Source organism: Cnephaeus nilssonii (genome assembly GCF_951640355.1).
Source record: "Cnephaeus nilssonii genome assembly, chromosome: 4".
In the NCBI taxonomy this organism is placed as follows: Eukaryota; Metazoa; Chordata; class Mammalia; order Chiroptera; family Vespertilionidae; genus Cnephaeus; species Cnephaeus nilssonii.
In genome coordinates this window covers 33,045,491-33,072,930 of record NC_137075.1, presented here as the reverse complement: position 1 = coordinate 33,072,930, position 27,440 = coordinate 33,045,491, and the positions used below count along the sequence as shown (strand labels likewise).

Sequence of the window (27,440 nt, the reverse complement as noted above, 5' to 3'; positions counted from 1 at the left end):
ATGGCTCTGCAGGAGGTGTGCAAGTGGCAGGCTCCGGACGCGCAGGGACTGACCCCTCACCTGTCTCCGGCTGGCGGCTGGGCCGTGCCCCGGGGCTGTGACCCTCAAACCTTCCTGCAGACCCACGGCCCCCCGCTGGCCCACGGCACCACCACGCTGGCCTTCCGCTTCCGCCACGGAGTCATTGCTGCGGCCGACACCCGTTCCTCCTGCGGCAGCTACGTGGCGTGCCCAGCCTCCCGCAAGGTCATCCCCGTCCACCAGCACCTCCTGGGCACCACCTCGGGCACCTCCGCTGACTGCGGCACGTGGTACCGGGTGCTGCAGCGGGAGCTGCGGCTGCGGGCCCTGCGGGAGGGCCAGCTGCCCAGTGTGGCCGGCGCCGCCAAACTCTTGTCAACCATGATGTCCCGCTACCGGGGGCTGGATCTGTGTGTGGCCACCGCTCTCTGTGGCTGGGACCGCTCCGGCCCTGCCCTCTTCTACGTCTACAGTGATGGCACCCGCCTGCAGGGGGACATCTTCTCGGTGGGGTCGGGGTCTCCCTATGCCTACGGCGTGCTAGACCGCGGCTACCGCTACGACATGACCACTCAGGAGGCCTACGCCCTGGCTCGCCGCGCCGTGGCCCACGCCACCCGCCGTGACGCCTATTCTGGGGGTTCTGTAGACCTTTTTCATGTGCGGGAGAGTGGGTGGGAGTATGTGTCACGCGACGATGCCTGGGTGCTGTACGCGGAGCTGCGGAAGCTCCCGGAGCCGGAGAAGCAAGAGGAGGAGGAGGCCGGCCAGGCCCATCCTGAACCTGCCACCCCCCACGGAGCTGGTGACGGTGGGGGACTTTCGGGGGGACTCGTACCAGGAGACTCGGGGCCCCCTGCAGAGCCTGAGACTCTGTAAGAAGTGGCAGGACTTGGGGTGAAGGACGGGTGTGAGCAGCCTCCGTTTCATTTGTCCCAAGTCTCCCTCTCTTCCTGCACCCTGAGCGACGGATGGCTCTGCCCAGCGTGTTCCTGTTGGCACCCAGTAGATTGGTCCAGCCTCCTCCTCAGCGCCAAGTCCTTTCAGAAATCCGTACTGCGTGCCTGCTGTGTGCCAGACGCTGTGCGAGGTGCTAGACCCTCATCTCTTGCCATCCTCTTTTCTGCTTTCTCCCCCCTCCCCCCGGTCTTTCTTCCTCCTCCCATTTTAGTCCTCATCTCAGCTTCAGAGCCTGTCATTTTCGCAGCTTGCTAAGGTGGGGAAGCCAGGAGGGGGTGAGGTGGGGAGTAGCCCGAAGGACCCGGGCTGGAGAGGCAGGGCCGAGCACTGCGGGGGCCCCTGGTGCGTGGCGATGGGCTTCTCATCTGCTCCCCTCTGCTGCCCCCCGCCGCCCCCATTTCATTCTAACTGAGTGAGTACAGCTCTCGAGGTAACTCTGAGGTAAAAATTATCCTCATTTTACGGGAGAGGAAACCTTGCCCGAGGTCACACAGTGAGCAGCACGGGTGAGACTTGGACCCAGACCTTCGGCTCCAGCGCAATGCTCCTTTAGCACAACTTCTCCTCCCAGGTCCTCTGCCTCACTTTCCTCCCTGCCACCAGGACAGAGCCCTGCAGGCATCTGGGGAGGGAGGTGGGGAGAGTAGCGGGCCAAGCCCATGCCAGTGGCCAGGGGTGACTGAACCCCAAGGATCCCGAGGGCCTGGAGGGAGGGGTGAGCCCAGGGAGGCTGCTCGCCCTGAGCCTCACGTGCCCTACCTTCCAGGGCCTGGAACGGCGCCACAGCTCACCTGTGCGCTGCTCTTTCGGGTCTGTCATCCCCCTCCTTTCTGGCCCACCGCCTTCCCTTTGCCTTCTTTCCAGCCTCTCCTTCCTGTAGCTGCCTCTGGGGCACGCAGGAAAGAGGGAGATGGCTGTGCCCGTGGGAACGATCCGGTTAGCAGGGCTTCTGCCCCTCCTGGCCCCCTCCTGCTCCCTCATAGGCCCTGACTTGGAGCTGCAGGAGGGACACCCCAGCCCCTCCGGTTCCCAGAGAAAGCACGGTCAGCCAGGAGATGGGACCTGAAGGAAGGCTGCTGAACCGTCTTCCTCTTATCCCACTCCTACAGCGTCCATCCCACGGATAACAGCCACTTCCCCCTCCTGACACTCCTCCCAGCCCCTAGCCCTTCCTTGAGTTCAACCCTGCACCTCGGGCTAAGGGGTCATCCAGGCGGGAGCTGGACAGACAGAGGAGACCTCCAGGCGCGGGCCTTCGGGGGAATGACTGGAGATGAGGGAGGAAAGGTCAGGGAGCCCTAGGAAGGAAAGCAGTGGGGACGAAGGGGCTGAAATTGTGATAGGGAAAAGCGGCTGTAGAAAGGTGCCCAGGCCTGGCCAGTGTGGCTCATGGTTGAGCATCGATCTATGAACCAGGAGGTCACGGTTCGATTCCCAGTCAGGGCACATGCTCAGGTTGCAGGCTCGATCCGCAGTGGGGGGCGTATAGGAAGCAGCCAATACATTATTCTCTCTCATCATTGATGTTTCTATCTTTCCCTCTCCCTTCCTCTCTGAAATAAATAAAAATATATTTAAAAGAAAAAAGGTGTCCAGGCCCTAGCTGGTTTTTCTCAGTAGTTAGAGTGGCAGCCCATGGACCAAAGGGTCATGGATTCAATTCCCAGTCAAGGCCATGTACCTTGATCCCTGGCCCTGGTCTGGGTGTGCAGGAAGCAGCCCATCAATGTGTCTCTTTCACATCGATGTTTCTCTCTCTCTCCTCCTCCCTCCCTTCCACTCTCTCTGAAAATCAATGGAAAAAATATATTGGAGTAAGGATTAAAAAAAAAAAAAAGTTGCCTAGTACAGGAGGACCAGCCCTTCGAGCCAGGGTCCAGAATATGGCCAGTGGCCTGTTCAGCAGCCCTTCTTCACCCCCCGCCTGCTCCTCAGCCTCAGGGAAGGAAAGGCGGGACCCTGGAAAGAATAATGGGGGGTCAGGGACCCTGGCTCGCCTAGTCCTGGAGGAGCATAGGAGGAAGGGCGGCTTTGGCTAGGATTCAAGTGTTTAATGGAATCAGGCATAAGAGAGGGCCTCTCCACGTGCAGAGATGTGTGTGGGTCTTGTGTCCTGGTATGAGTGATCCAGGATGGGTGTGTGCACATGAGTGTGACGGGTGATGTATGTGTGGTTCCTGAGTGCAGAGACAGGAAACAGACTGGAAAAGAAGGAGCAACACTTGGATAAGGAGAGCAAGACCTTACTGGGGAGAAAGCCAGGCCTTGTCACTTCTTTTGGGAAAATGCTCCAGAGCAGCGGTCGCCAACCTTTTGGACCTCACGGACCACCAGTCGTCCAAGGACCATGGGTTGGTGACCCACTGCTCCGGAGTAAAGAGGAGGTGGGGTCAGGGCTCATCCCACCCCTTCTACACCCTCCTACCCTTATCCTGAGGCCCTGGGAGTGAGAAGTAGAGGAAGGGAGCGGTGGTCTGGAGCCTGGGATTGCCAGCTGAGCCCAGCAAAAGGCTTTCTGGGAACTGCAGGTAGCTCAGTCTCCTGGGACGTTCTGTGCCCCTCCACTTCCCGTGGACTGGGAGGGAGGATGGAACCCAAAGAGAGCAGCACAGGAGGGGAGTCCTCCTTCCTGTGTCTCCTTTACCCATGGCCTCTCCCCTTTTCTTTTTCTTTCATGGTCCTGCCCTTCTTCACTCCTTTGACAGGTTCTGTCCTTCCAGAAGATAAGGTATTTGAGACCAGAGATAAGCCCAAGGGTCTTGCTGACAAGCCTGTTTCCCCATGCCCTGTTCCCCCGCTAAGTTTAATGAGTTGGGGAGGACTGGCCCAGAAGAGGGTGTGGGGAGGGTTGGAAGAGCAGGCAAAGGTATGCATTCACGTCAACATACCCCTTACTACCTAGGAGTGGCCCACGGTCAGTTCTGCTTTTCTCCACTTATTCCTGAAGCTTGATGCAGATATCAGAGAGAGACCCAAGGGGTAGAGATCTTGCCTGTCCTGCCCTGAACTGGAAGGCCTTGTTCCTCTGACCCTGCTGGGTGTGCTTCCTCACCGGCACCTGAGGCCTTTAGGGGACAGACAGCTGCTCTTGCACAGGCCGTTGGGCAGTCAGGGGTCCAGTTCCAGCCTTCAGCAGAGGAAATGACAACTCCGGCACTGGGGCCAGGGTGGGAGGTGTGAGAGAGGGCAGTAACCCTTGAAGCAGCTTTCCTGATTGCCAGCACCCCACACTTGGAGTGGAGGGACACCAGGACCTGTCCTGACCCACCTACTCGAGTCTACAAGAGCCCCGCCTGGAGTTAGGAGGGAGGCCTGGGTGCTCACACTGATCCCTTCTCTGCTCAGGGAGTGGACATTGAGAGATGCTGGCTGCTCCTGCTCAGCTCCCACCCCAGTTGGCTTTGATTCTGCCTCTCTGGTCCTCACCCTCCTCCTTTGTGCTCCATGAAGAGTAAGACAATGGCTCAGCCAGCTGGCTCAGTGGTTGAGTGTTGGTCTATGAACCAGGAGGTCATGGTTTGATTTCTGGTCAGGGCACATGCCCAGGTTGCAGGCTCAATCCCCAGTGGGGGGTGTGCAGGAGGCAGCCAATCGATGATTCTCTCTCATCATTGATGTTCCTATCTCTCTCTCCCTCTCCCTGCCTCTCTGAAATCAATTAAAACGTATCTATAATAATAAAAGCATAATATGCTAATTAGAACAGACATCCTTCCAGATGACCTTTCAGATGAAGTGGGGGCTGCAAGCGAAGCCTGGGTCCCGGGTGCCAGAGAGAAGCCAGTGCCGGCAGCCAGAGGAAGGCAGGCCTACTCTTGCATGAATTTCGTGCACCGGGCCTCTAGTCTATTATAATAAAAGAGTAATATGCTAATTAGACCAGGAGACCTTCCGGACATCCTTCTGGACAAAGTCAGGGGCTTGGCCAGCCTGCAAACCACCCCCAGGCTCTCGCTCAGGCCGCCCTGCCCCCCGGCCCAGGCCGCCCCACCCCCAGCAGGGACCCCAACCCCATCAGGGGGCTGGCGGCCTGCAAACCGCCCCAGGCCCCTCGCCCAGGCCAGACCCACCCCCCAAAGGGACCCCCACCCTGATCCAGGACCCCCTTCAAGGCAGACCAGCCAGCCCCCACCCGTGCACCAGGCCTCTATCTATACTAATAAAAGGGTAATATGCTAAGTAGACCGGATGTCTTTCAGGACAAAGCCATGGTGGCGGGGCCCAGGCAGAGGCAGTTAGGGGTGATGAGGCTGGCAGGGGAGAGCAGTTAGGGGGATCAGACCGGCAGGCAGGCAAGAGGTTAGGAGCCAGCGGTCCCAGATTACGAGAGGGATGTCTGACTGCCAGTTTAGGATGACATCCCCTGAGGGGTCCCAGATTGGAGAGGGTGCAGGCTGGGCTGAGGGACACCCCCCTCCATGCATGAATTTCGTGCACTGGGCCTCTAGTATATATATATAAAAGAGAATAAGACAACGGACTGGGCAGGATTAAAGGTTGGGGCAGCAGGCCCAGGTTCAGTGTGACTGTGCCATCTCACACTGGCCCACTCTTTCCCCAATGGGCACCACAGGCCCCAAGATAGATTGGCTTGTCCCCCCACACAAACATTTTTTCTTAGTCTGAAGTCCCTCTTCTTTTCCTCTTAGCCTTCCTTTTTTTTAATCCTCACCCAAGGATATTTTTCTATTGAATTTTTTTTTTTAGAGAGAGTGGAAGAGAGAGGGAAAGACAGAGAGAAATATCAATGTGAGAAAAACACATCGACTGGCTGCCTCCTATAGGAGCCCCAACCAGGGCCCAGGGAGGAGCCTGCAACCAAGGCCGAGGTACATGCCCTTGGCCAGAATTGAACCCTGGACCCTTTGATCTGCAGGCCAACACACTATCCAAACCGGCTAGGGCTCTTCTTGGTCTTTCATCTCTCCTCCTCTCTTCTCTGTAGCCCTCACCATCTACTTCTTTCCATCCTTCCCTCTGGCCAATCTTAATTTCCTAGGACAGTTTGAGAACAACAGGAAACCCAAAGAGTTGGTGGTAGGAGTGGGGCACAGGTCATTATTTCCTTACTTCCTCAATGGAAGCAACGCCAACCCTCCTCTGTCTAGAGCAGCGGTCGCCAACTGGTGGTCCGTGAGGCCCGAAAGGTTGGGGACCACTGATCCAGAGGGACTTGACGTGGACTGCCCCCCAAAGGAGAGAGAAATGAGCCGGAGGGAATAAGCTTAGGCCTCTGCTCCCGCCCGTTGGCACAATGAAGCTCCATACAGAAGCCTGAGTGCAGAAACAGAACAGGGCTGCAGCTTTACAAAATAAAGTGTTTGTTTATTATGAAATTAGAGATGGAGGCTCCTCCCCATCCTCCCTCTTTCCCCTTCCCCAGCTGCCTCCCCCCTTCCTTCCCCTCCCCTCCCGCTGGGGCCGGGGAAGCACACCAGACAATGCCCAGGGCTGGGCTGCCAACAGCCAGGCAGAGCTCCAGGGAGGCAGCCAAGTGTGTGTGTGTGTGTGTGGGGGGGGGGGGTGGTGGTGCTGGAGCTCTCCCCTGGGGGTGGGCTGGCTCCCTTTCTCTGCCGGAGGCCAGGAGAGCCAGGATGGGCCATGAGTGATGGATGGAACCATGCGGGAAGGTCTGTAAAGACAGGAGAGCCTAGTTAGAGGTAGTGAGTGGGGGAGGGCTTCGGGCCACCTGCGCCCCACACAGTCTCGGGGCACTGACCTGGGGCAGAACATCCCCTGCAGGAAGATGGGCAGCAGTGGCTGGAAGTTTCTCTTGCTTTTGGGATGGACAAAAAACAGAAACCCAGTCACAGGGACCCAGGGAGAAACGGGGCAGATGTGGCAGGAGACAGACACAGAGCACGTGTGTGGGGGCAAGGGAGACAGAGAGCACGTGTGAGATTGAGAATCCGGAGACAAAAACAGAGCCAGGGAGAAGGTGGAATCACAGTGACGGAACAGAAGACTCAGTCAGAGCCACACAACCCAGACCCAGACAGAGGTCCCTGGAGAGAGACAGAAGACGCAGGAGGAGGGAGGTAGGAGAGGGTGGCCTTGGGGGGGGGGGGGGGGAGGTCAGGGACAAGGGACACAGGGATGGGGAAAAGGCTTGGGGCCCCTGGGCTGCTGCCGCCTGCTTGGACACGGGGGTTCACTCAGAGGGCCGGTGCGGGCTGCCCCACCAGGGCCGGCAGGGCAGCCCGACTCAGGGCGCCGGGGGCTCCTTGGCCCCGTACAGCTCGGCCAGGGTGCGGAAGAGCGGCCCCCAGTCATCCAGCGGCTCCGCGGGGCCGGGGGCGCCGCCGGCCTCGGAGCCAAGGGAGCTGAGGGAGCCACAGGACGAACCGCGGCCCTCGTAGCCGTACACCTGCACCGAGTCGTAGGGCGGCACGCCGGGGTCCTCGTCCGCCTCCCGGAGCCGCAGCGCCAGGAGCTGCGCCACGTCGGCGGGGCCGGGGCCGGGGCCGGGGGGCCGGGGCTGGCGCGGCGCCCGAGCCCGGGGTAGCACGTCCCGGCGCGCGGGAGGCCCGGGCCCCGGCAGGGCCCCGTCGGGGTTCTGAAGGGCGCTGATGTCAAAGGCCTCCGTGTCCTCCTCTCCGCCGCCCTCATCGTCGTAGGTGATGATGTTTTCCCTGACGTCCTCCTCCTCCAGCACCATCAGTGCTTCCTGCTTTTGGCGCCGCAGGGCCGCGAAGAGCACCACCAGGGCTGCGGGCAGGCGGAGGGGCAGTGAGCCAGCGGGCAGGCAGAGGGCTGGACCGAGAAGGCAGCGCGGCCCCTGGGCGGCAAGCCCTAGGTGTGGCATCTAGTGAACGCTGTGTGAATCCAGACTCCAGCCCTTACTTGTTGTGTGAGCATGGGAAGTCGCCTAACTTGTCCCAACCTCTTGGACCCTTAGATCGATCACTTGTATGGAAAACAGGGAAAGCATTTATCTCGCAGGGTTGTCAAAAGGATGAAGTGAAATGCCATGAAGGGATGTGCCCAGTGCCACATGTGGCCCAGAGCTGGGGCTCAACACAGTTTTTATGGCTTGTTACTGCCACTGCAGACCAGCAGGGCAGGCATACGAGGCCAGAGCTTTTCTCTGGGATGCATCAGGCAGGGCGACAACCCGGGCACCAGGGTCCCTGTAAGCCCTCGGATGGGTTTCCCTAAGTCCAGGGTCCTGATGCCTCTCCACCTCCCCGAGGACCTGGACCCCACGTCTATGTCCCACTGTGGCCCGACTCACCAAGCAGGGTGCCCACACAGGTGACGATGGCGAGCAGGGCCCCGGTGCTGAGCCCAGTGGGTGAGAGCTGAGCCTCGGGCCGGCAGGATGCCACGGAGCCATCAGGCCGGCAGCGGCACATGCTGACGGTCACGGTAGCAGTGCTGCTCAGTGCTGGGGTCCCCCAGTCCCACAGTTCTATGGGAACTAGGTAGGGGGCCTGGCGGGGCGGAGCAGGACGAGAGGGCAGCAGCAGGCTGGCGGAGCCGTCTGTGGGCGAGAGGAGGTGTTCCGACATCTCCTGGGATACCTTCCCAGGAGGGTCAGGCTGGCCCATGGAGACAGCGTCCCCTGGGGAAGGTTTACAATCAGACAACATGAGCAAATCCACATCTCCTTTCTGTTGGGAGGAGGGACCAGATAGGCGGGCAGGGGTCAAGCAGGCTGGAGATCGAGAGGAGCAGGGAGGCAAGCACGGGCAGGCCACCCACCTCGGTTGTCCCGGACAGTGAAGTTGGCATCGGGGCCCAGAGGACCTTGAAGGGAGACACGGCTACTGTTGCCAGCTTCATCTCTGTCCAAAGCCCGGATGACCTGAACCAGCTGGGAGGAAGAACACAGGCCTTTATGGCGTGGGCAGCCAGAGGTCTTGAGGTCCCAACCCCTCTGTCTCAGCAGCTCACCTGGCCAGGGGCTGCAGAATCACACACGAAGGTGTCGTAGGGCTCAGCCAGCTGGGGAGCATTGTCATTCTCATCCAAGGTCTGGATGGCGACTTGTACACGGGAGGCCTGTGCGGAGCTATCTGAAGCCAGAACATGAACACATACACCCCACACACGCATACACAACATACATGGTGCATGGGCATGGATGTCACATGCAGCACACGGCATGCACATGCAACACATATGCAGGCAATTTGCAAGTAGCAAACATTTTGCAATGAATGGAACAAGACCAAGTGCATACAACAGTCATGTAGTGCCCAAGATATGTGCAATACACAATATACATTTGACAGGAAGGTAGCACCCATGATTTACATAAACAATAACCCACATGTAGGGCACATACACCATAAATGAAGGGTAGACAGAAGGTGCATACAGGTTGCATTTAGACAATAGCCATGAAATACACAAGCACAGGCATATCATATATTAGGACACTCAGCATTTAAAATAAATGCAACATACAGGAAGTGGATGTTCAGTGTACACAGTGGGTACAGTATCCCCCACCCCCCAGGGTCCAGATAATGCATTTTCATGCCCAGCATCGGTGGGAGGACACACACACACACACACACACACACACACACACACACACACACACCACGCCCCATCAGAGGAAGGCTGTGGTGCAGCAATGAGTATCACTTAGAATTGACCTTGGGGAGGGAGGAGCTGCATGCTGCACAGGGTACAGAGCCTGGCCACCACAGGCAGACGCAGGCCCCTCTTCTCCCATCCCTTCATCAGGTGGCTCCCACCACTACCTGCCTTGCTCCTCACTGCCAGTGGCCCCAAGAGAGAATGGGGATACGTGCATCCCTGCTCACTGTAGTGCTCACCGCTCCTAGGCTGATCCCTTTTAAAAAATCCCCCCCCTCTCCCCCCAGGCTGATCCCTTTAATATAGCCCTCCCCGCCCCCTCCCCACGGAGAGAGCTGAAGGTCGCAGCCTGGCAAAGGAGGCTGAGTGGGCTGCCTGGCTAAAGGTTGGGGATACACCAGAGACGGGATGGGGCTGGGATCCATTCCCTCACTGCACTAAGGGCCCAGGATCTGCTAGTTGATACTGGGGTTCCAGCGGGGAGCAGGACTTGCCAGAAGGGTGAAAAGACAGTGAGGGGACACACACACACACACACACACACACACACGGCTGGTTATGTGTACACAGGCAGCCATAACACACACTATATATACACTCAGGAACACTCAGGGACAGACAGGCATGCACTGCCACGTGACACACAGCTGCATGGACATAAACACAACCCTGTACAAGTACGATTTAACACGGACGACGGCAGTGTGGTGGAAGGACATAGCTCAGACTCTCCAGCCTGACTGGGTCTCCCTGCTCCATCACTTCATCTCTGGGTGACCTTGGGAAGGTCTTTAACTCGCCTTTGCTTGAGTTTTCCCATTGTACAACGGGGAAATAATCCCCCCCCCCACACACACACACAGATCTGTGGTGATGATTAAATGAATACATCTACATTTGGTACTAAGACCAGTGCCTGATATACAGTAAGCAATAAGTTATTATTGTCTGTCCATAAACACTCACATATATAAAACAACAGATACAACCGGCTACGTGTACCTATCATGATACACATTCAATTACACATGTGCATAAATCATGTAAATGTAATTCTACACACTCAACTACATGTACATATATATATATAGACATGTACTCGTAAATATATATGTGAGCATATGTACTTTTCATACACATGGAATTATACTCACACGTAAGTGCACAACACACAGACACATACATTAGCTCTTGACTGACATGCAAACATGTACACACCACAGTGACAACTCCCATAGACGGGACACAGCAAATGTAGTACACCCTGGGCGTGAGCAGGGGTGATAAGGGGAGACTGACAGAGGGGAGGGGGTCTTCCTGCCTCCAGGGGCCAGAGCTGCCCGGAGAGAGGCCGCGGAACCATGCTGTGGTGACTGGTGACTGACAGGGGCGGGAGAGGGGCCAGTCTTCTCCCCTACCTTGAGGATTCCCCCAGGGCTTCCCTGGGAGTGGCCCCCAGGGCCCCCAATCAGCCCCCACAGGAGGTCCTAGCCCTTCCCTGGCCCTTGGCTTCAGCCTGAAGCAGAGTACGCAGGGCAGGTCTGCCAGGGCGCAGGCTGGGATTCTTAGGGGTTGGGAGCTATTTGAGGTTACACTTACTTTGGAGATGAGAAAAGTCAGGTACAGGAGTGAATTTAAGGTCAGGAGAATGCCCTAGCAGACCCACCAGCCTAGGAGAGCAGGCCTGCCTGATGGTGGTGATCCAGACCGGGGACCCTGTACACGGGGGAGGGTCGGATGGCAGTCCCCTCCCCTCCCCGCCCCCACGCTCAGGGACAGTCCCTCTGCCAGGAGGCTGCTGCCTTCTCCAGGGCCTCCTGGGGGCCCAGGACTCCTCACCAAGCTCCGTGGCCAGCACTGTGAGGTTGTGCCAGACTCGAGCCTCGCGGTCCAGGGGCACAGCTGTGCGGATGGTGCCGTCCTCAGGCTCGATGGAGAAGCAGCGCTCCACATCCGAGTGGGGGAGGATGGAGTATCTGGTGAAGACAGAGCAGAATCGGGGCTGATCTGGGGGCAGGGCCACAGCTTGCTGCTCTCCCTCGCTCCCTCCCTCCCTCCCTTCTGTTCCCCTTACTGGGCCTCCTGCCCCATGCACCCATAACCATAACTCACATAGGGTCCCCTTAAAGACCATGTCCCTGGGAAGTCATCAACATTAAACACCTGTCATGAAACTCAGGGGGCCTGGGTTTCCTTGGGGTCGGGGAGAGAGACAGAAAGAGGTAGAAGTGGGGAGACACTGCCTGTCTTTCAGACTCCGGGCTCTGTCCTGGGGACCCCGGGATCTGTGTTCTAGCTCTGCTCTGCCCCAGACCCACTGTGGGACCTTGGGCAAATGGTTTAACCTCTGTTTCCTCAACTTCAGAATGGGAATGATCCCAGCTCCTCCCTCAGTGCTGTGGCCGTGGCTGGCTGGGAGGGGGAAAGAGGGGTTCTTCTCTAGGCACAGTCCAGGTTTGACTCCCAGCTCTGCCACTTACCGACTGCGTGACCTTGGGCACGTTACTAAACCTCACGGGGCCTAGCCTCCGAAAAGGCTGGTGATGAGAACGCTACTTCACAGGGCAGTTGTGAGAATTAAACGTCAGTGCGACATGCTGCGGGAGTGACCCCAGGGAGAGCGACCAAGACCGGTCACACTCGGCCGCTGACATCCCACCCGCTTGCACTGCCACTAGGAGGCACCTCTCCCATCCACCCAGGGGGATGGGTGGAGGGTCGGGAGTGTTGAGCCAGGTCCTCCAGCCCTCCCCTGGCCCCAGGCCCCCAGGGAGGGAGACCTCTGCCAGGAGGCAAGTGTGACTTTTGGTAAAGGAGACACATCCTCCAAGGGACTAGACCGCCACTGGGCCCCTTCCCCCAGGCCTGGCCCTGCCCTGACTCCCTCCACTCACCTGATGAGGCTGGCGGGGGAGTCCAGGTCAGTGGCTGAGACCTGGCCCACCAGGGTCCCAGGAGCCTTGTTCTCGGGCACCACCAGATGGTAGGCTGCCTGGGTGAAGGCGGGAGGCTCCGGGGCATCCTGCACAGCTATGCGCACTGAGGCCACATCCTTGAAGGGCCCTCGCCGCAGGTAGGCTGGGTCAATGAGCGTGTTGGTGGCCTCCACACGGAAGGAGTAGGAGTGACGGGTCTCAAAGTCTAGGGACTGTGGCAGGGGAGGTGGAGTGACTGAGACACGCAGAAACCAGGGCAGGCCCAGGCTCCCGGAGGGTGAGGCGTCCTTTCCCCACAAGCACCCAGTGCTCAGCCCGCCTCAGAGAGGGCCCGTGGCCTCGGTGGTCAAGGGTGGGGGCAGACGACTTAGTGAGTAACTCTGGGTCTGCCCCCGGCTCTATCACAGACTCTGATATATGAAGTCTTGAGCCCCAGGCCCTCATCTGAAGGATGAGGGGATGACCATGATTTCTGAGCTCTAACATAGCTTCCTGAGTCTGTTCTAGGCCAGTGAGAAGCGTGTCCCGGGGCAGGAGGTGGGTATGAGTGAGTCTGCAAGTGTTGGCTGACGAGAGGCTAACCTTTCGGACAGTGAGGAGCCCGTCTCGACCTTGGGCGTCTGTGCTGATGCTGAAGGCCTCGGACCCCTCCCCATCTAGGATGCTGTATGCCATGAGGGCGTTGTCCCCCAGGTCTGGGTCCTGGGCCCGAAGCCGGCCCACCAGGGTGCCCGGCCCAGCTGTCTCCACCACCGAGAACTGGTACAGGCCTTGGGGGTGGATGGAGGGGAGACATTCTCAGAGAGGTCCCCAGCCCTCCTCCCTCCCCCAGCACTTCCTTCTTCCGGAGCCTGGCTGGGGGAGGAGTGGGGTGGGTGGTCAAAGGATGGCTCAGGTGGCAGCACTGGCCCCTTACTCTGAGGGAACTTGGGGGGGTTGTCGTTGACATCGCTGAGGGTGACTGTCACTGTAGTACTGCCCGACAGCCCCCCCATGTGGCCGCCCATGTCCTTGGCCTGAATCACCACCAAGAACTCCTCCTGTGTCTCTCGGTCCATGTTGGGGATGGCGGTACGCACGACTCCTAGGGAGAGACACTGGGTCAAGGGGTGCCTCTCCCATGGCTCCCCCACCACTCCTGACCCGTCCTCACCAGTCTGGGGGTCCACGGAGAAGAAAGGCAGTCCATCCAGCACCGTGTACACCAGCTTGGCGCTGTTCCCATAACTGGGGTCATCGGCGTCGTGAGCAGTCACCTGGATGACTGATGTCCCTGTGGGGGATCCCGGCACCCCACTCAGCAGGGGCAGGGCCAGGAGGGGAAGAATAGTAGATGAGGGGAACCCAGACACGAGCAGGCCTGAATCGAAGGATTAGGTTTTGGGGCAGAAAGCAAGGGGAAGGAGAGAAGAGGAGGTGGGGTCTGCGTGTGTAGACTTGGGGTACTCACCGACGTTAGACATCTCAGGAACTGTGGCGTGGTAGGGCCCGAGGGGGAAAATGGGGGGATTGTCGTTGATGTCTTGCACTTTGATGATGAACTCTGATGGGGGCTCCAGGGGACGGTTGGAGGCTCGGTCCACGGCTTGGGCCAGTAGCACATACTGGGCCTTCTCCTCCCGGTCCAAGCTCTTGGTGACATGGATATTGCCTGTGGCCTCGTCAATCACAAACACGGTGCCTGCCCCCTCCCCGGTCAGCAGGTACTTGGTGCGGCCCTCACCCCGATCCACATCCGAGTGCAGCTGTAAGGGTCAGAGGCAAATGGCAGCAGGTTCCACACACAGGAACAGCAGGTTAAAGAGTCTAAGTCGAGGACTGAGTGGAGTGTTAGGAGTCCTGAGGGACCAAGGTCATTGCAGAAATGATGAAGTTACAGGGCAGGGCTTGAGAGTCAAGGTGGCCATAGGAGGGCTTGATCCTTACCTTGCCAATGAGGACGGGCTCTGGACCGGCATATTCCTCGATGACAAAGAACTGGTTCCACACCCAGCTCCTTCGGGTCCGCAGCAGTGCTGGTCCTGGGCCCCTCCGGGCCCCTTCCCAGGCCCGGGCTGGGGCTGCCAGGCGCCCCATGCAGCCCCAGCCACCCAGCCAGGCCAGCAGGAGCCTCACCAGGCCCCACATGTTTGGGCTCTAGCCAGGCAGGGCTCTGTTCACTGTCCCCAGGTGCTGAGGCATGAGCTGACTGGGGCAGAGGGGCACATGCGCTGGGGCTATCCCATGGATCCACACCTGCAGGACAGGTAGCTGTTCAGGGTCAAGGCAACACTTAACCCTCCCTAAACCAGAGGTCGATGCTCTACGGAACCAGACTCCCACGGCCCAGAACCCAGACGAAGACAGAGAGCAGACAGTCTGGTCCTTCCCTCCACCCGGCTCTGCCTGTATTCACCTCCAGCCCTCCAAGCTGATAAATCTCCAGCCAGTCAATTCCGAATAGAGAAGCTGGGGAAGAAAAACAGGCGAGGGGGTGCTGGGAGGGCTTGAAACCCCATGTTGGACATGCAGCAGGGGGCTGGAGGAGATGGGTACCACCCGGAAAAGGCTTACCACCCAGGGGTTGGGATTCGCGGAGTTGCCTAGGGTCAGGCTGAAATCACAAGGAGTGCAGCCTGAAACAGGCTTGAGAGCCCTTGGAAGTCCCTCCCCCCCGCAGGAACCTGCCCCTGGCCCACACTGCCGGCTGAAGTCCTTGAAAGGGACCTGGGCTTATGAGGCAGAGTGGGGGGCCAGAGCTGAAGGAAGAGGGGGTAGAGTTGGGGGCAGAGCCAGTAGACTAGGGAGGAGGAAGAGACACCGCGTGATTGGGGGTGAAACCAAGACTGGACTGTCCAGCAGAGACAGAGACAGAATGGCAGTGAGACTGAAGGAGAGATCAAAGGAGGCTGCCTGGTGTCTGAAAGGCAGACAGGAGCCGTAGGTACTGGTCTGGGGAATGGAAGGGAAGGGGCCGAGGGGCTTCGTGTGTGTGTGTGTGTGTGTGTGTGTGTGTGTGTGTGTGTGTGTGTGATGGGCAGGCAGGTCAGCCTCAGCTGCAGGGGTCAGACCAGGCCGCCTGAACTTCATTCTGGGAGGGGGTGGCTAGGAGGGGCTTCGGGGTGGGAGCTAGAGTGAGGACCCTCCCACGGCCATCTCCTCCCTCTGTCCTGGAGGGGGGTTCCCCGCAGGTAGCTGTGGCTGCCTCCATCCTCCCTGGGAGCAGACACACACCTGATAATCCTTCCCCTCCCGAGGGAAGAGGAAAGCCGGAGGGAAGCCGGGGACCAGAGAGGGAGGCGGGACGAGGAGGAAAGGAATAGAGTGGAAAACAGGATGGTGGGAAGGGGAGAGGAGCGGGAAAGAATAAGGGAAGGGAAGGGAAGGAGAGCGGGAAAAGAGAGGAGAGAGACAGGAAAGGAGAGACTAAGGTAGAGGAAGAAAAAGGCAAAGAGGAAGTGGAAATGGGGAAAGACAGGTCAAGAGGGAGAGAGAAGGGTTGGGGAGACAGGGAAGGGACAGAGATGGCAAACTGGCAGAGAGAAGAGACATCAAGGGAGAGGAGAATGGGGAAAAGAGGGCGGGAGGTGCGAGGGAAGAAGAGAAAGAGGCAGAGCGCGGGAGAAGGGAGCCGGCAGCAGGCTCTCAGCCGCGGAGCGCACTGCTCTGAAGACACCGCAGACTGCGGGCCCCCTGCTGCCGCTCCGCGGATCCCCGACCCCGGGCTCCAGGACAGGCCCTTACCTGGCGGTGTCGAAGGGCCCCGCCCGGTGGGGAGCACCCCCGCACGCCCCCGTTGCCGGGTCCCGGGGGCGCAGCCTGAGCCGATCCGAGCGGGCGCCGCGGCTCCGCTGCAGGTCTGAGCGGCCCCGGCGAGAACAAGGGAGCGAGACGGAGGGGGCGGGGGAAGGAGGCTCCGCCTGCGGAGGAGCGAGGCAGCTCCGCGCCGCGCGGGAGCGGAGAGCCCAGCCTCCGACCCTCCCCGGCCAGCCCGGCCCGCGCGGCGGGGGCGGGGGCGGGGGCGGCGCCGCCAGGCCGCTGGGCGCATACAGATGCACCACCCCTCCCGGGCCGGGTCCGCAGCGAGGCTCTTGGGTGGACGTCCTGGCCAGGTCCCCAGAGCTGGCGGGAGGGTGCACCCGAGAGTGCCAAGGGGGCCGCATGCCCCCCACAGCGGGGCCGTAGGGCGAGCTGGAGGCTAGGAGGGGAGTTAGGGGCCACTGCGGAGAGGCCCGCTCGCGCTTGCGGGGACCGGCCTCGGGGGCGGGTATGGACCCTGACCGTAAGGCGGCGTCATTTGGGGAGCCTGCTGGGGTGCGCTTCAGGATGGCCTTAAGGTCGAGGGAGTCCACGGGCTGGGCCCAGGAAGCAAGGCACCAGACTGGCGGGAACGGAGGTGGGGAGTGGAGCCTTTTTGGGAAGCTCATTAACAGGCGCCTACCGAGCGAGCGGCTGCCGCCCCCTGGCGGCAGTTGTGGGAGGCTCCTTGAAGGTGAAAAGCAGGTGACCAAAATGCCTCCAGCGGGACTAGGGGCCTTCCCCTCGACCCCGCAGTGAGGTAGCCCCGATCTGTGGTGTGGTTAGAGCCAAGGCAGGGAGGGAGGCGGTTAGTTCGGTTCTGGGAAGCAGCAGTCTGCAAAAGCTCCGCTGGCTCCAGCCAAAATCCACAATTTGGCTGTCACCCAGGGCCCTACCCAAGGAAAGCCACTCACACACTAGTTAAAACTAAGTCAGATTTTTATTATTTTCCATAGACCACATCATTTAATAATAAAAAAAATAAAAATAAAAATTGAACAAAAGGAAAAGGTGGATATAAAGTGAAACTGGTGGGCAGAAGGCAAGGGCTGCAGGACAGAAAAGACTGGGAACTGCAGGGGCCCTGGGACTCAGGAGATGCTGATTCAGCTCATAGGTGACCCAGTCCTGGCCCCAGCTGTTCCCAAGAGGGGGTGAGAGTACCCAAAGGAGGTGGTGAACAGGATGGAGAAAAAATGAAAAAAGTTGGGGCTCCTGGCTGTGCCCCAACTCTGGGCCACCACCTCCTTCTCTAACCTAGCTCTTCCCTCTCACAGACTTCATGGGAAATGAGAGGAGGGCTAAATCCCGATAGGTTATGGGGCACAGGGGAGGAAGATGGCCACTGCTCCATTTGGTACGTGGGGACAGGTGGCAGCCATACTTCAGCACTGGGCAAATGGCATGGAAGAGACTGTACCTATCCCTCCGTGGCCTTGAGCCCCCACCCCGGGGCAGGGTGGCTGATGCCTGCAGCTCTCCCTACTGTTTTCCCAGCTAGCGGCGCCCACCCCGGTCCCGCACAGGTGTGCTCCGACTCCGGCTCCTGCTGTGGCGCTTGGTGTCTCTGCGGTCCCTCTCCCTGCCTCGTTCCCGGTCCCGGTCCCTTTCCCTATCCCTGTCACGCTCCCCCCTGTCACGCTCCCGGTCCCTCTCTCTCTCCCGGTCCCGCTCTCGGCTGTGCTCTCGCCGCTTCTCTCGCTCCAGCTGTCGGTTCCGCTCCCGCTCTGCTTCCTTCTCCCGCTCCTTTTGTTCTTCTTCTTCTTGCTCCTTCCGCCGCTTCTCCCGCTCCTTGGCCCGTTCAGCCCTCTCTGCCTCCTTCTGAACAATCTGCAGCCGGCAGGAAAGGCAACAGGCATTTCAGTCCAGCTCACATCAGTCCTGCTTTAGTCTATTTGCACCCAGACCAGGCACTCCTCGCTCAGGGTCACTGTTGGCTTTGCTGTTAAGCAGGAAGAATGTGTGTGTGTATGTGTGTGTGGGGTGTGGGGGGGGGGGGGGGGGGGGGAAGGGGAGGGGGGGAGGAGGTACAGCAATGACATTTGTCCTTGTCTCAGAGCCCCAGTTCCTCCAAGTGTTTATCTTTTACATTCACAGCAGGTAGTGGGCACCATCCATACCTGGCCTCCGGTATTTCCCTAGCTGCCTATATGTGAACAAATCTCTCTTCTCTTTAGTTGAGTGGCATAAACCTAAAATTCCCAAAAGGCCTGTTACAAAGAAACAAATTTAAAAAGCAAAACCCTACATATTAAAACAGAGAAATGGGTGAGTTTATACAACAGATTTCTCTGCCACCTGAAATTAATTTTTAAGAAGCACAACTGGCACAGCCAGCTTCCTAGGATATGTGCACACAGTTCCTGTCTTTGTGTCTCCCTCCACACTCAGGTTTGGCTTCTCTACAGGGCAGTCTCATCAACGGTTTCTTAAAACTGCCTCTTTCCGTGATGCTCAGTTTCCCCCCTTATTACCCTAAGCCAGTGAGGGCGAACCTATGACACGCGTGTCAGCACGCGTGGCCATTTTTGAAGACACGCGGCCGCTGAGGCGGCCGCATGCCGAGGATGAAACATTTGCGAAATGTTTTTTTCCTCAAAGTGACACACTACCCGAGTTATGCTGTGTTTTGGCGAAGTCTGACACACCCAGCTCCAAAGGTCGCCCCTCACTGCCCTAGGCGGTTCCTTGGGCCCCAGCCTTGCTGCAGCTGAGCAGGGCAGGAAGGCCAGCACCCACCTGGCTGTCAGTGAGGGGGAGCCAGTAGATGCAGGGAGCTGCCTTGGTCTTGCGGAAAAGGTCGTCCAGAAGCTTGGCCGGTGGTTCCTCCTGAGCTTTTTCTGAGGTGCAAGAAAATGAGTCAGACTTGATGCATAGCGCCCCCGGGTCCCATCCCACTTGGGTCCCTTTGCCATGTACCAGCGGATATGTGTGCCCCACAGCTAAGTACCTTTCTTCTCACTCTTCTTTTCTTTGGATTTCGCACGTTCCTTGCGGCGGCGGTCACGGGACCGTGATCGGGAACGGGGCCCTTCTCGAACTTTGTCCCGATCCCATTCACGCTCCGATCGAGTTCGCTCCCGGCGCTCCATTTCCCGTTCCCGCTCTGCCCACTGTTCCCGCACTGCCCGCTCCTGCTCCCTCTGCTCTGCTCGGGGATGCTGTGGTGGCTGGGCGGGGGGCGGGGGTGGAGGGTGCAGGGGCCGTGGTACCCCCTGCTCCTCTGTCTTAGTTTCAGAGGGACGGTCCACTAAGAGGCCCCGGTGATAATCCAGCTGTGAGTAGAGGAGGGACAAGGACAGTCAGGATGGAGGTGACATCACTCCCACAGAAGGAGCCTAGGTACCAGAGGACAGAGGCGTCGGAGCCCATGGTTCAACTAAAGGGACCAAATAGGAGGAGGAGAGACAGGAATCTCAGGAGGGGATGGCCTCCCTGCCTTTACCTCAGTGTCTTACCTCATCTTGCTCAGCATAGTCGGCACAAAGGAATTTGGGATTGGACTGGGGCCATTTGACCCCGTGCAGAGCCGTGCGAGTAGCAACTGCTTCTTCTACTGTTGAATACTGGTGGGGGAAGGGAGAAGGCAGAGCGGTCATAAAAGGCCTTTAACCTCGCCCACTTGCTACAATGCCCTCAAACCTGTCACGCTGGTCACAAAAAGAAACATGCCATAACCTAGAGCTTCATCTGCTCCTCACCGTTACAAAGCAATGAGACTTGATCTTGTCAATCCAGAAGGCCTCTTCCACCAGAGTTCCTGTACGTCCCAACAATTCTTTCAGTTGGCCTAAAGTGAAGGGACGAACCTGCCAACCAAAGCGGAAGAACAATACTCAGAAAACTAATATCAGGATTTCCCAAGCCCCTGTCACCGGAGTACAGCTTCAAAGTTTGCTGAGGGCACAGAAGTGAGGAATCCTCTGGTAGTAATGTGAGAAGAATGGTAACACTCCCTAAGGCGTTATATGCCAGCCCTTCTGCAAATTCTAAGAAAACTCTACAAGGTGATATTTTTTCTCCCCATTTTTCAGATGAAAAGACAGATTGTGGGGTTAAGTAACTTGTTCAATCTGTCTCTTTAGGAGTTGACCCTAAGAAGTATGAGTCCAAAGCTCAAACTCAACACGTCTGCACTGTGGGAAAAATAACTTACCAAATTGGAGATGTGCACAATGTTACTGATCTTTCCCCGGGGTGGGGAGGGCACTTGAGCAGTTCGGACTGGATCATCAATTGTAATGGAAACTCCAGACTTCTGCTGGCTAATGGAACGTCGTGTTAAAGTATCTCCTAAAGTCACTATCAAATAGAGCACACAAATGGTTTTCAGTAGGGAACAACATGGCTTTTTTTTTTTTGAGAGAGAGAGAGAGAGAGAGAGAGAGAGAGAGAGGGAGGGGAAGGGAGAGGGAGAGAGAAACATAGATGTGAGAAGTATCAACTGGCTACCTCCTGCATGCCCCCTACTGGGGATCAAGCCTGCAAACCGGGCATGTGCCCACCTTTTGGTACATGGGACGGCACTCAACCACCTGAGCCACAAGGACCAGGACAACATGACTTTTCTGGACTCAGGAGTTACTCTTCCATCTAAATGTGTTGAGCACCTATAATGTGCAAGGTATTGTCTAGGCTAATCTCATTAAGGGGATTCAAAGATTATACAGAGTCAAAACTAGCCCTCAAGTAGCTTAATAACTTAGGAGGGATAGAGAAAGACAGATAAATAAAATACTATATAAAGCTGGAAAACATTAAAAGAAGTCCAGACAAAGTGCTCTGGGAATTGGGGGAGCTGCACTGTTTCACTCATGAGTGGTTCACCCACCTTTCTTTACTTCATGCTCCACAGGTGGGGGCAAGGCCACCTCTACTGAAACCTGGGGAGGTATAGGGGGTTCTGCTTCAGGCTCTTTTTCTTCTTCTTCTTCTTCCCTCTGCCCATTCTCCTGGCCCTCTGCAGGCACTACCTACAAAGAATCAGATGTGGAGGGATTCTTAAACACTAGCATATTCTTTTCAGCCTCCGGTTTCCTGTGAGAGAGGGTCGTACTGTTGACCCAGCATGTGTCTTCCACTAGGGGAAGATTTCATCATTAAGTTCACCTCCACCACATCTTGGGATTGTTAATGCCTCAACTCTGTCATGAGGAAAACTAAGCCAGGAGTTCCATAGATTTTCTTCTGCATAGGGTTAAGATAGTAAATATTTTTAGGCTTTGTGACCCATACAGTTTCTGCTGCAACTATTCAACTGACTTTATAACACAGAGCAGCCACAGACAAGAGTACATGAACTGGTGTGACTGTGTTCTAATAAAACTTTATTACAGGCAACAGATTGGATTTAGTAGTCCACTGATTCCTAAAAGGACCAATTAACCCAACTCTCTGCAGACTCCATCATAGCTCCTTGGTTACCTGCTCTGCCTCCACTAATCCCTCCCTCAGCACTGGGGTGAAGGAGCCTTACCTGAGTAACAGTCCGGCATATTTTCAGCCCTTTGTCATGGGTCCCATCGTCACCATTGCGATCGGTTTCATCCTCAGAGATTCGGGAGTCATCAGCATGAAGATCCACAACAGCCTCCTGCCCCGCCAGGGGTTTGATGTCGGGGATGAGGCTCTGGGACACAGACACCCCCCACCCCGTTACACTGGGCCCATGTCTACTCCCACCTCAACGTGTCTCATCCTCCCTCCCCTGGCCCCTCCCACCTCACCTTGAGTGACTCGGTGGTGATACTGATGGAGGGTTTCTTCTGTGTGGTGGCTGTGCTGGCTCCCCAACGCCGCTTCCGACAAGGCTGGCCCCCCTCTGTGTCACTGTTTCCACCTGGCACCCCCTTGGCAGCTGCTGTTCCCAAGAAATAGGACCCAAAAGTTAGATGGTCTCAGGCCCTCTACTGGTTCGTACAACACCCAGATAGCCTTCAATTAGAATTTTAGTAAAACGTTAACTTAAGGAACTTATATTTGGGGACTGGGGAAACCATGCTTCAAAATAAAAGGACTGGAGCCACTTCCTGACAAATGAAAGCTACTCATCTCTGAAGGCAACAAGGAAGAGTAACCAGTTTACATTTTTAGTGGTAGAAATATCTAAAGTTCTGGGGAAGAAAGATTGAGGATATGGTAATGCAGAAAAACAAAACCATAATACTAAAATCTAAGTTAAGATCATGATGTGATCTGATTATGCTTTAGGTTAATTTTCACGCTACAGATTGATATTTAAGTTATAAAGATCTATTACACTTTTGTCAATTTAGAGTTCCTCATTGGAAAAACATTAAACATGTTACTGTTTGAAGTGTGGGGCACTCTCTTTGCCTCGGATACTCTCTTAGAATAAGGCATAAACTGGTAAGCACTATATAGGATTCCCTCAAACCAACTCCTGGTTTTGAGAGTTCAGACACCTGAAAGACTAAATACATGTAGGACTAAATAAGAAATGGTGAAACATCTCACAATCTACCTCACTAGAGTTAAGAAATGTGACTGGGGAAAAATGACAAGGATTGTCTGTTTTGAGTTTCAAAATGGAACCCTACATATGACAAAAAGATGTAGATTTGCTGTGTGGAGGTCATGAGGCAGGAGTGGGTGACCCAAGAATGCCATTGAGAGAGAATGGGAATTTATTTCTCCGTGAACTCTGGTTTTTATGCTATTCTTGGCCTTTATCAGGGATTTGGGGCTAGACTTACAGACAACGGAGATCTTCCTCTTGAATGATTTAGGCAGCGAACTCTGTATAGAGAAGAAAAGGGGAAAAAAGAGAAAGAGACACACCCCACAGAGAGGGGGGAAAGAGGTTAGATGGGGCAGTCTTAGCTTTAGCTTCAAAGACACAGAGAGAGAGACACAGAGACAGACAGAGACCAAAACAGAAGCAGCAAACGGCAAAAACGAAGCAGAATCAATGCAAGTTAGAGAAATAGAGAAAAAAATAAAACCAAACATCACAGCAGGGAAAAATCCTCTAGCTCATACCACACTATGTATTAGCTTAACCAGAAATAAGCTGGAAGAGGAATTCAGAAGCCTCCCAGCCCTTCCAAGTTGTTAGTCATGTCCTTTCCCACTGTCTATGGGGGAAGGGGACACCCAGCCCAGGCTGTGCCCAGAACCGGGTCATCTGGCCTCCTAGGTCCTCCTTGCTAACTTGGGGAAAACATGAGGAAACCAACTTTAACAAGGTAACCATCCTCCTTTCTCAATGTCCAGGCTGACATCCACTCACAGTGGTTCTGAGTCGTTAAGACAGCTGTCAAGGTTGTCCAGACCCCCACCCCCACCACGCTGGAAAAGGGCAGCACTGGACCCACTGGAGATGAGGCCCCTGAGAAAAGTGCCCGGAAGAGTTTTAAGGTGTCTTTGGTAGAGGAAGGTTTCTACGAAGGGCAGATTGTCCCCAGGAGCCTCACACAAACTGTGCAACTCTAGTAAAGCCTTCCTGTTTCCTCTGAATAGGCTTAAGCCGTAGGGGCTCTGCCAAGGACCAGAAACCTCCAAAGTTGATTTCAAGTAATTTTCTGTCCCAAACACTCAGTGGGAGAAAGACTATGGACAGAACAAAAAGAGGAAGAGAGAGAGAAAAGGGGAATAGAGCATTTTTAGACTTAATGCTTATTTCTGGAAAAACTAAGAACTACCACCCTTCTTAAGGGCAGGGAAGTACCCTCTTGATAAAATCCCCTTTCGCCATCCACCCCCCACAACCCCATCTGTGTAGTCTAACCAAGCCTCCCTGGTCTCCATTAAGGGCCAGCCTGACCCCTAGCCAGTCTGCTCTTGATGGGTAAGTTAGTGAGAAGGAGAAAAAAGTCTTAATTAAAACAGGAAAAACATGAACCAAATAAATAAATAAATCCAATAAAGAAATCAGAAAAAGAAAAAGAAAAAATTAAAATAAAACATAAAATAAAAAGAAGAAGAAAATAAAGAGGAAAATAAACTAGGAATATGACAAATGTTCCAGGTACCATCTCACACCTGGGATCTTCAGTTCAGCCAATCGCACCTCACTGTGTACTGTATCTAGTCAACCGCCGGTCCAATCAGAATGAGCCCTCCCTGCTAGGCGCTGTGCAATTGGTGGGGGGTTGGGTTGGCAAAAAAGGTGGGCGCACGGCGTGGTGGTCAGCTCGGCAATGCCAGAGTCCTCCCAGGGGCGCAGGGGGGGCGGGAGGGAAACGTGTGGGGGGACGCTGCCCAGTTTCCATGATGTCAATATAGTTCACTGGTGGTAGCCGGCTCAGCGAGGGGTACAGGGGGAAAAAGGGGCAGAGACATCAGTCCCAGCTCTGTAGGGGCATCATCTTGCAGTCCCTGATGAGATGGCCTGTGAGAAGCAGGAATGGTCCTGGCCTTTTATCGTGAGAGGCAGGCAGGACCCTATGTCCACCAGTGGCAAGCTGCAGCAATACCACCACCCAATACTTGGATCCAGGTGATGACTCCAGAGTCCCTTTCTCCTCTGCCTGTAACTGGGGAGGGGGGTCCTCTCACCGAGTGGGATCATGGAACCTCTGATGAAGGCAGCCTGGGGTAGAAGGTGATAGCCCCAGGACCTGGCACACATTCAGCATCAAGGTCAGAATGCTTTTCTTCTGAGAGTTGTGTGTGGCATCTTCTCAGGGACTCCAGCTGAGACAGTGGTTCCAGTCAGGTGGATGGATGAGCTCCTGCCTCCAGGGATGGAGAAGTTGGAGCAACCAACATGCTGCCCTTCATCATGGACAACAGGGACCAGAGGAAAGTCCATCTGATGAGCAAGTGATGATACATGGCTGGGCTGTCATCAGCATTAAATCCCTGGGCTCAGACCCTAGACTTCTCAGCAGGGTTCCTAGTCGTCACAGCTTAAGCCGAGAGCCCCACTCGGTATTTCACAGCATGGCACTGTGCTCACAAACATTGACTCTGTAGGAGGTCTTGGTGCCCTAGACGGGGATCCCAACAGTCTGCAGCAAAGGAGGTAACCCACAGTCCTCAAAAGAGTAAGGGCATGTGGGCAGGCGCCCCAGCACTGACACAAGTTCTTCTTGGGGTGTCCCAAATAGGGAGATGGTGCAAGTCCACCCCTTTCCAAATGCTTTTTGCTTTCTCAATACAAGTCTCTCCAGAACAGTGCTCTTCTTGGCCCCCTGATGTAAGCAAGGCAGGGAGGCAAAAGGGGGCCCATCACAGGATCCCATATACATGCCCCCCTCTGGCCAAGACACCTGGACAGCAGACTCGGCTCTGATTGGGCAGCTCAGTAGCAGCGGGTGGGTCCAGAGGAAGAGGCGGCATCAGCGATTGGCCAGTTGGGCAGGGTTATATTTTACGGGCGGATTATCGTACATGAGGTACTTGGACAAAGTTTTAAGAAGGACCTTGTAATAAATAATATTCTGCACATCAAATCACTTTCACCGGCCCCACCCCCCGCAACACACACCAAAGAAAGGCTACACACACAACAGTCCCTCCCACCCTGTTACCCCATTCCCAAACCCAGCTAATTCTTTCTGTTACTTAAGAGCCAGGTGGACTTCGCTGGCTCTGATGGGAGGAGGCCCCTGAATTGGATGCAGGATAATATATATGACAAAAAAGGAGGTAGAGGGGTCACAGAAGTGGAGAAGGGGCCTTTGGGATCAACCCAGGTGTGGGTTCTAAGTAGCTACATCTCTGCAAGGAGACCACTGGGGGGCAGATGACAAACAAAAATTCCTCAGCATGGCTGGTCAGCTGAGAACCACCAAAGCCCACTAGATGGCGTTTAGCTGTAACAGACTTTTTAAAAGGAGGGAAAGCTAAAGGAGTTCCCACAGGGAAGAGCTGGAGAAGGTGGCAGGGAAAGCTGAGCCCAGGTCTTAGATAAAGGGCCATTAACTGACTTTCCCATTAGTTACAAGCTTCCAGGGTCTGGGCTGCATTACTTCCCCATCAAGGAAAGGGGAAATAATGAGCCCTGTCCCCATCACAAGGGGTCTCCCTTGCTAAACCAGCGAACTCTCCCTTGGCCCTACTCTGATGGGAGTCTCTGCTAATCCCCTTCTTTAGCTATCCAACTGTGGACGAGGGATCACCAGGGTGGTCCACTCCTTCCCCTAGGTCCACTCCTTTCCTCCCACCCAATGGGCAGCTTGAAGATTTACCTCTTTCTTCTCCTCATCCTCAGCACTGCCCTCCGGGCGGTCATCATTGCTGACTTGGTCTGCAACAGGGATGGGGGGCTCTGGCACCTCATTTTCAGGTCTGTTTTCATTTGTATCCATGGTCACTTCCTCCTTCTCCTCACTGCCAGTATGGGGAGAGGTTGGGAGAGAAGAGCAGGAAAGAACCAAGGGGAAGAGAGAACAAAATGTTAGGTTTTGGATCAGGAAACCTCCATGCCTCATCTCTTGGATGGGCTGGGAGAGCTGCTTTTCACACCAGACGAGAGATTCCCTCCTCCCCCCCGCCCTCAGGAAAAGTGGGAAAGTTTTCCTTGGGGAAGTGCATAGATCAGAGCAACCCCAGATGGGATAAAGCTGTTATTTGTTGGGCCAGGACTCCAACTGTTCTTAGGTAATTAATCAAAGTACTCTTACATGAAGACAAACAGCCCCCAGTCCCTCAAAAGTGACTGTGATTTGTCTACAACCTTGTGGCCTCTCTGTCCCCTAGTCACAGGCACCTGTATTTTACAAAATTGCATACAAACTAAGGGAAGCCAGATTCTTGGGAGAAAGAATGACCACGGCTGTGGCAAATGATCCCAATCTTGTGTTTAATCAACTGCTTAATAAGTAAAGACCTACTAACCCACAGGATCTGGAGACACCAGGAATGGAGAGATGGTAGGGGTGGGGGCTGTAGGGAAGTTAGGGTGGTGAGGGTTCAAGCTTCAACAAGAACCCTCTCTCATCTAAACGGAAAAGCTAAAACTGCTGGAGAGAGTATGAAAGCTCAGAGAAGAAATCAGGCCACTTTTACCTGCTCAGAGGTGTAGGAATTGTTCTTACTTTCTGCTTTCGCCCAGTTTCTCCCATTCCCTCATTCCAACTTCCAAGAGATAAAGAGAGCAGCCTCCCAGTCAGGACACACCCTCCCCCACTTCATGCATCTTGCCCCCACAAATGCAGAACCCACTTCCACTCTCCCCCAATCACACACGTTATCTCTCATTTAAGGCAATGAATACCAGAGACTTAC

At 55.8% G+C, this 27,440-nt stretch overlaps 3 protein-coding genes across 11 annotated transcripts in view; 1 reads left to right on the top strand and 2 right to left on the bottom strand.

Annotated features, from left to right (window-relative positions):
• On the top strand, positions 1 to 900 carry PSMB11 (proteasome subunit beta 11; the record flags this gene model as incomplete). The annotated part of the gene is made up of 1 exon (XM_079767724.1): positions 1 to 900. One exon carries the CDS (start codon positions 1 to 3, stop codon positions 898 to 900), a length of 900 nt encoding a protein of 299 aa, XP_079623850.1.
• Positions 901 to 6,377: 5,477 nt separating this feature from the next.
• Positions 6,378 to 16,798, bottom strand: CDH24 (cadherin 24). Of its 2 annotated transcripts, XM_079769417.1 has the most exons (14): positions 16,191 to 16,798; positions 14,863 to 14,915; positions 14,394 to 14,702; positions 13,918 to 14,212; positions 13,621 to 13,740; positions 13,384 to 13,551; positions 13,050 to 13,237; positions 12,426 to 12,679; positions 11,371 to 11,507; positions 8,878 to 8,999; positions 8,686 to 8,797; positions 8,216 to 8,464; positions 6,701 to 7,689; positions 6,378 to 6,613 (listed from the first exon to the last, which is right to left on the bottom strand). In XM_079769417.1, exons 3-13 carry the CDS (start codon positions 14,592 to 14,594, stop codon positions 7,187 to 7,189), a joined length of 2,349 nt encoding a protein of 782 aa, XP_079625543.1. In that variant the 5' UTR covers positions 14,595 to 14,702; positions 14,863 to 14,915; positions 16,191 to 16,798; the 3' UTR covers positions 6,378 to 6,613; positions 6,701 to 7,186. The 2 variants fall into 2 exon arrangements, with proteins under 2 accessions (XP_079625543.1, XP_079625542.1); XM_079769416.1 differs by lacking the exon at positions 14,863 to 14,915.
• A 367-nt stretch (positions 16,799 to 17,165) lies between these two features.
• Positions 17,166 to 27,440, bottom strand: part of ACIN1 (apoptotic chromatin condensation inducer 1) — a 33,954-nt gene continuing 23,679 nt past the window's right edge. For 5 of the 8 annotated variants that reach the window (XM_079769412.1, XM_079769408.1, XM_079769413.1 and 2 more), the window contains 11 exons: positions 26,402 to 26,543; positions 22,961 to 23,003; positions 21,971 to 22,104; positions 21,721 to 21,873; positions 21,076 to 21,217; positions 20,401 to 20,546; positions 19,946 to 20,053; positions 19,703 to 19,810; positions 19,195 to 19,519; positions 18,984 to 19,084; positions 17,166 to 18,074 (listed from right to left, as the gene is read on the bottom strand). In XM_079769412.1, the coding sequence (XP_079625538.1) occupies positions 17,742 to 18,074; positions 18,984 to 19,084; positions 19,195 to 19,519; positions 19,703 to 19,810; positions 19,946 to 20,053; positions 20,401 to 20,546; positions 21,076 to 21,217; positions 21,721 to 21,873; positions 21,971 to 22,104; positions 22,961 to 23,003; positions 26,402 to 26,543 (1,735 nt within the window). In that variant the 3' untranslated portion in view covers positions 17,166 to 17,741. The remainder of the gene's footprint in view (positions 18,075 to 18,983; positions 19,085 to 19,194; positions 19,520 to 19,702; positions 19,811 to 19,945; positions 20,054 to 20,400; positions 20,547 to 21,075; positions 21,218 to 21,720; positions 21,874 to 21,970; positions 22,105 to 22,960; positions 23,004 to 26,401; positions 26,544 to 27,440) is intronic. The other 3 variants (XM_079769410.1, XM_079769411.1, XM_079769409.1) reach the window with 3 other exon arrangements.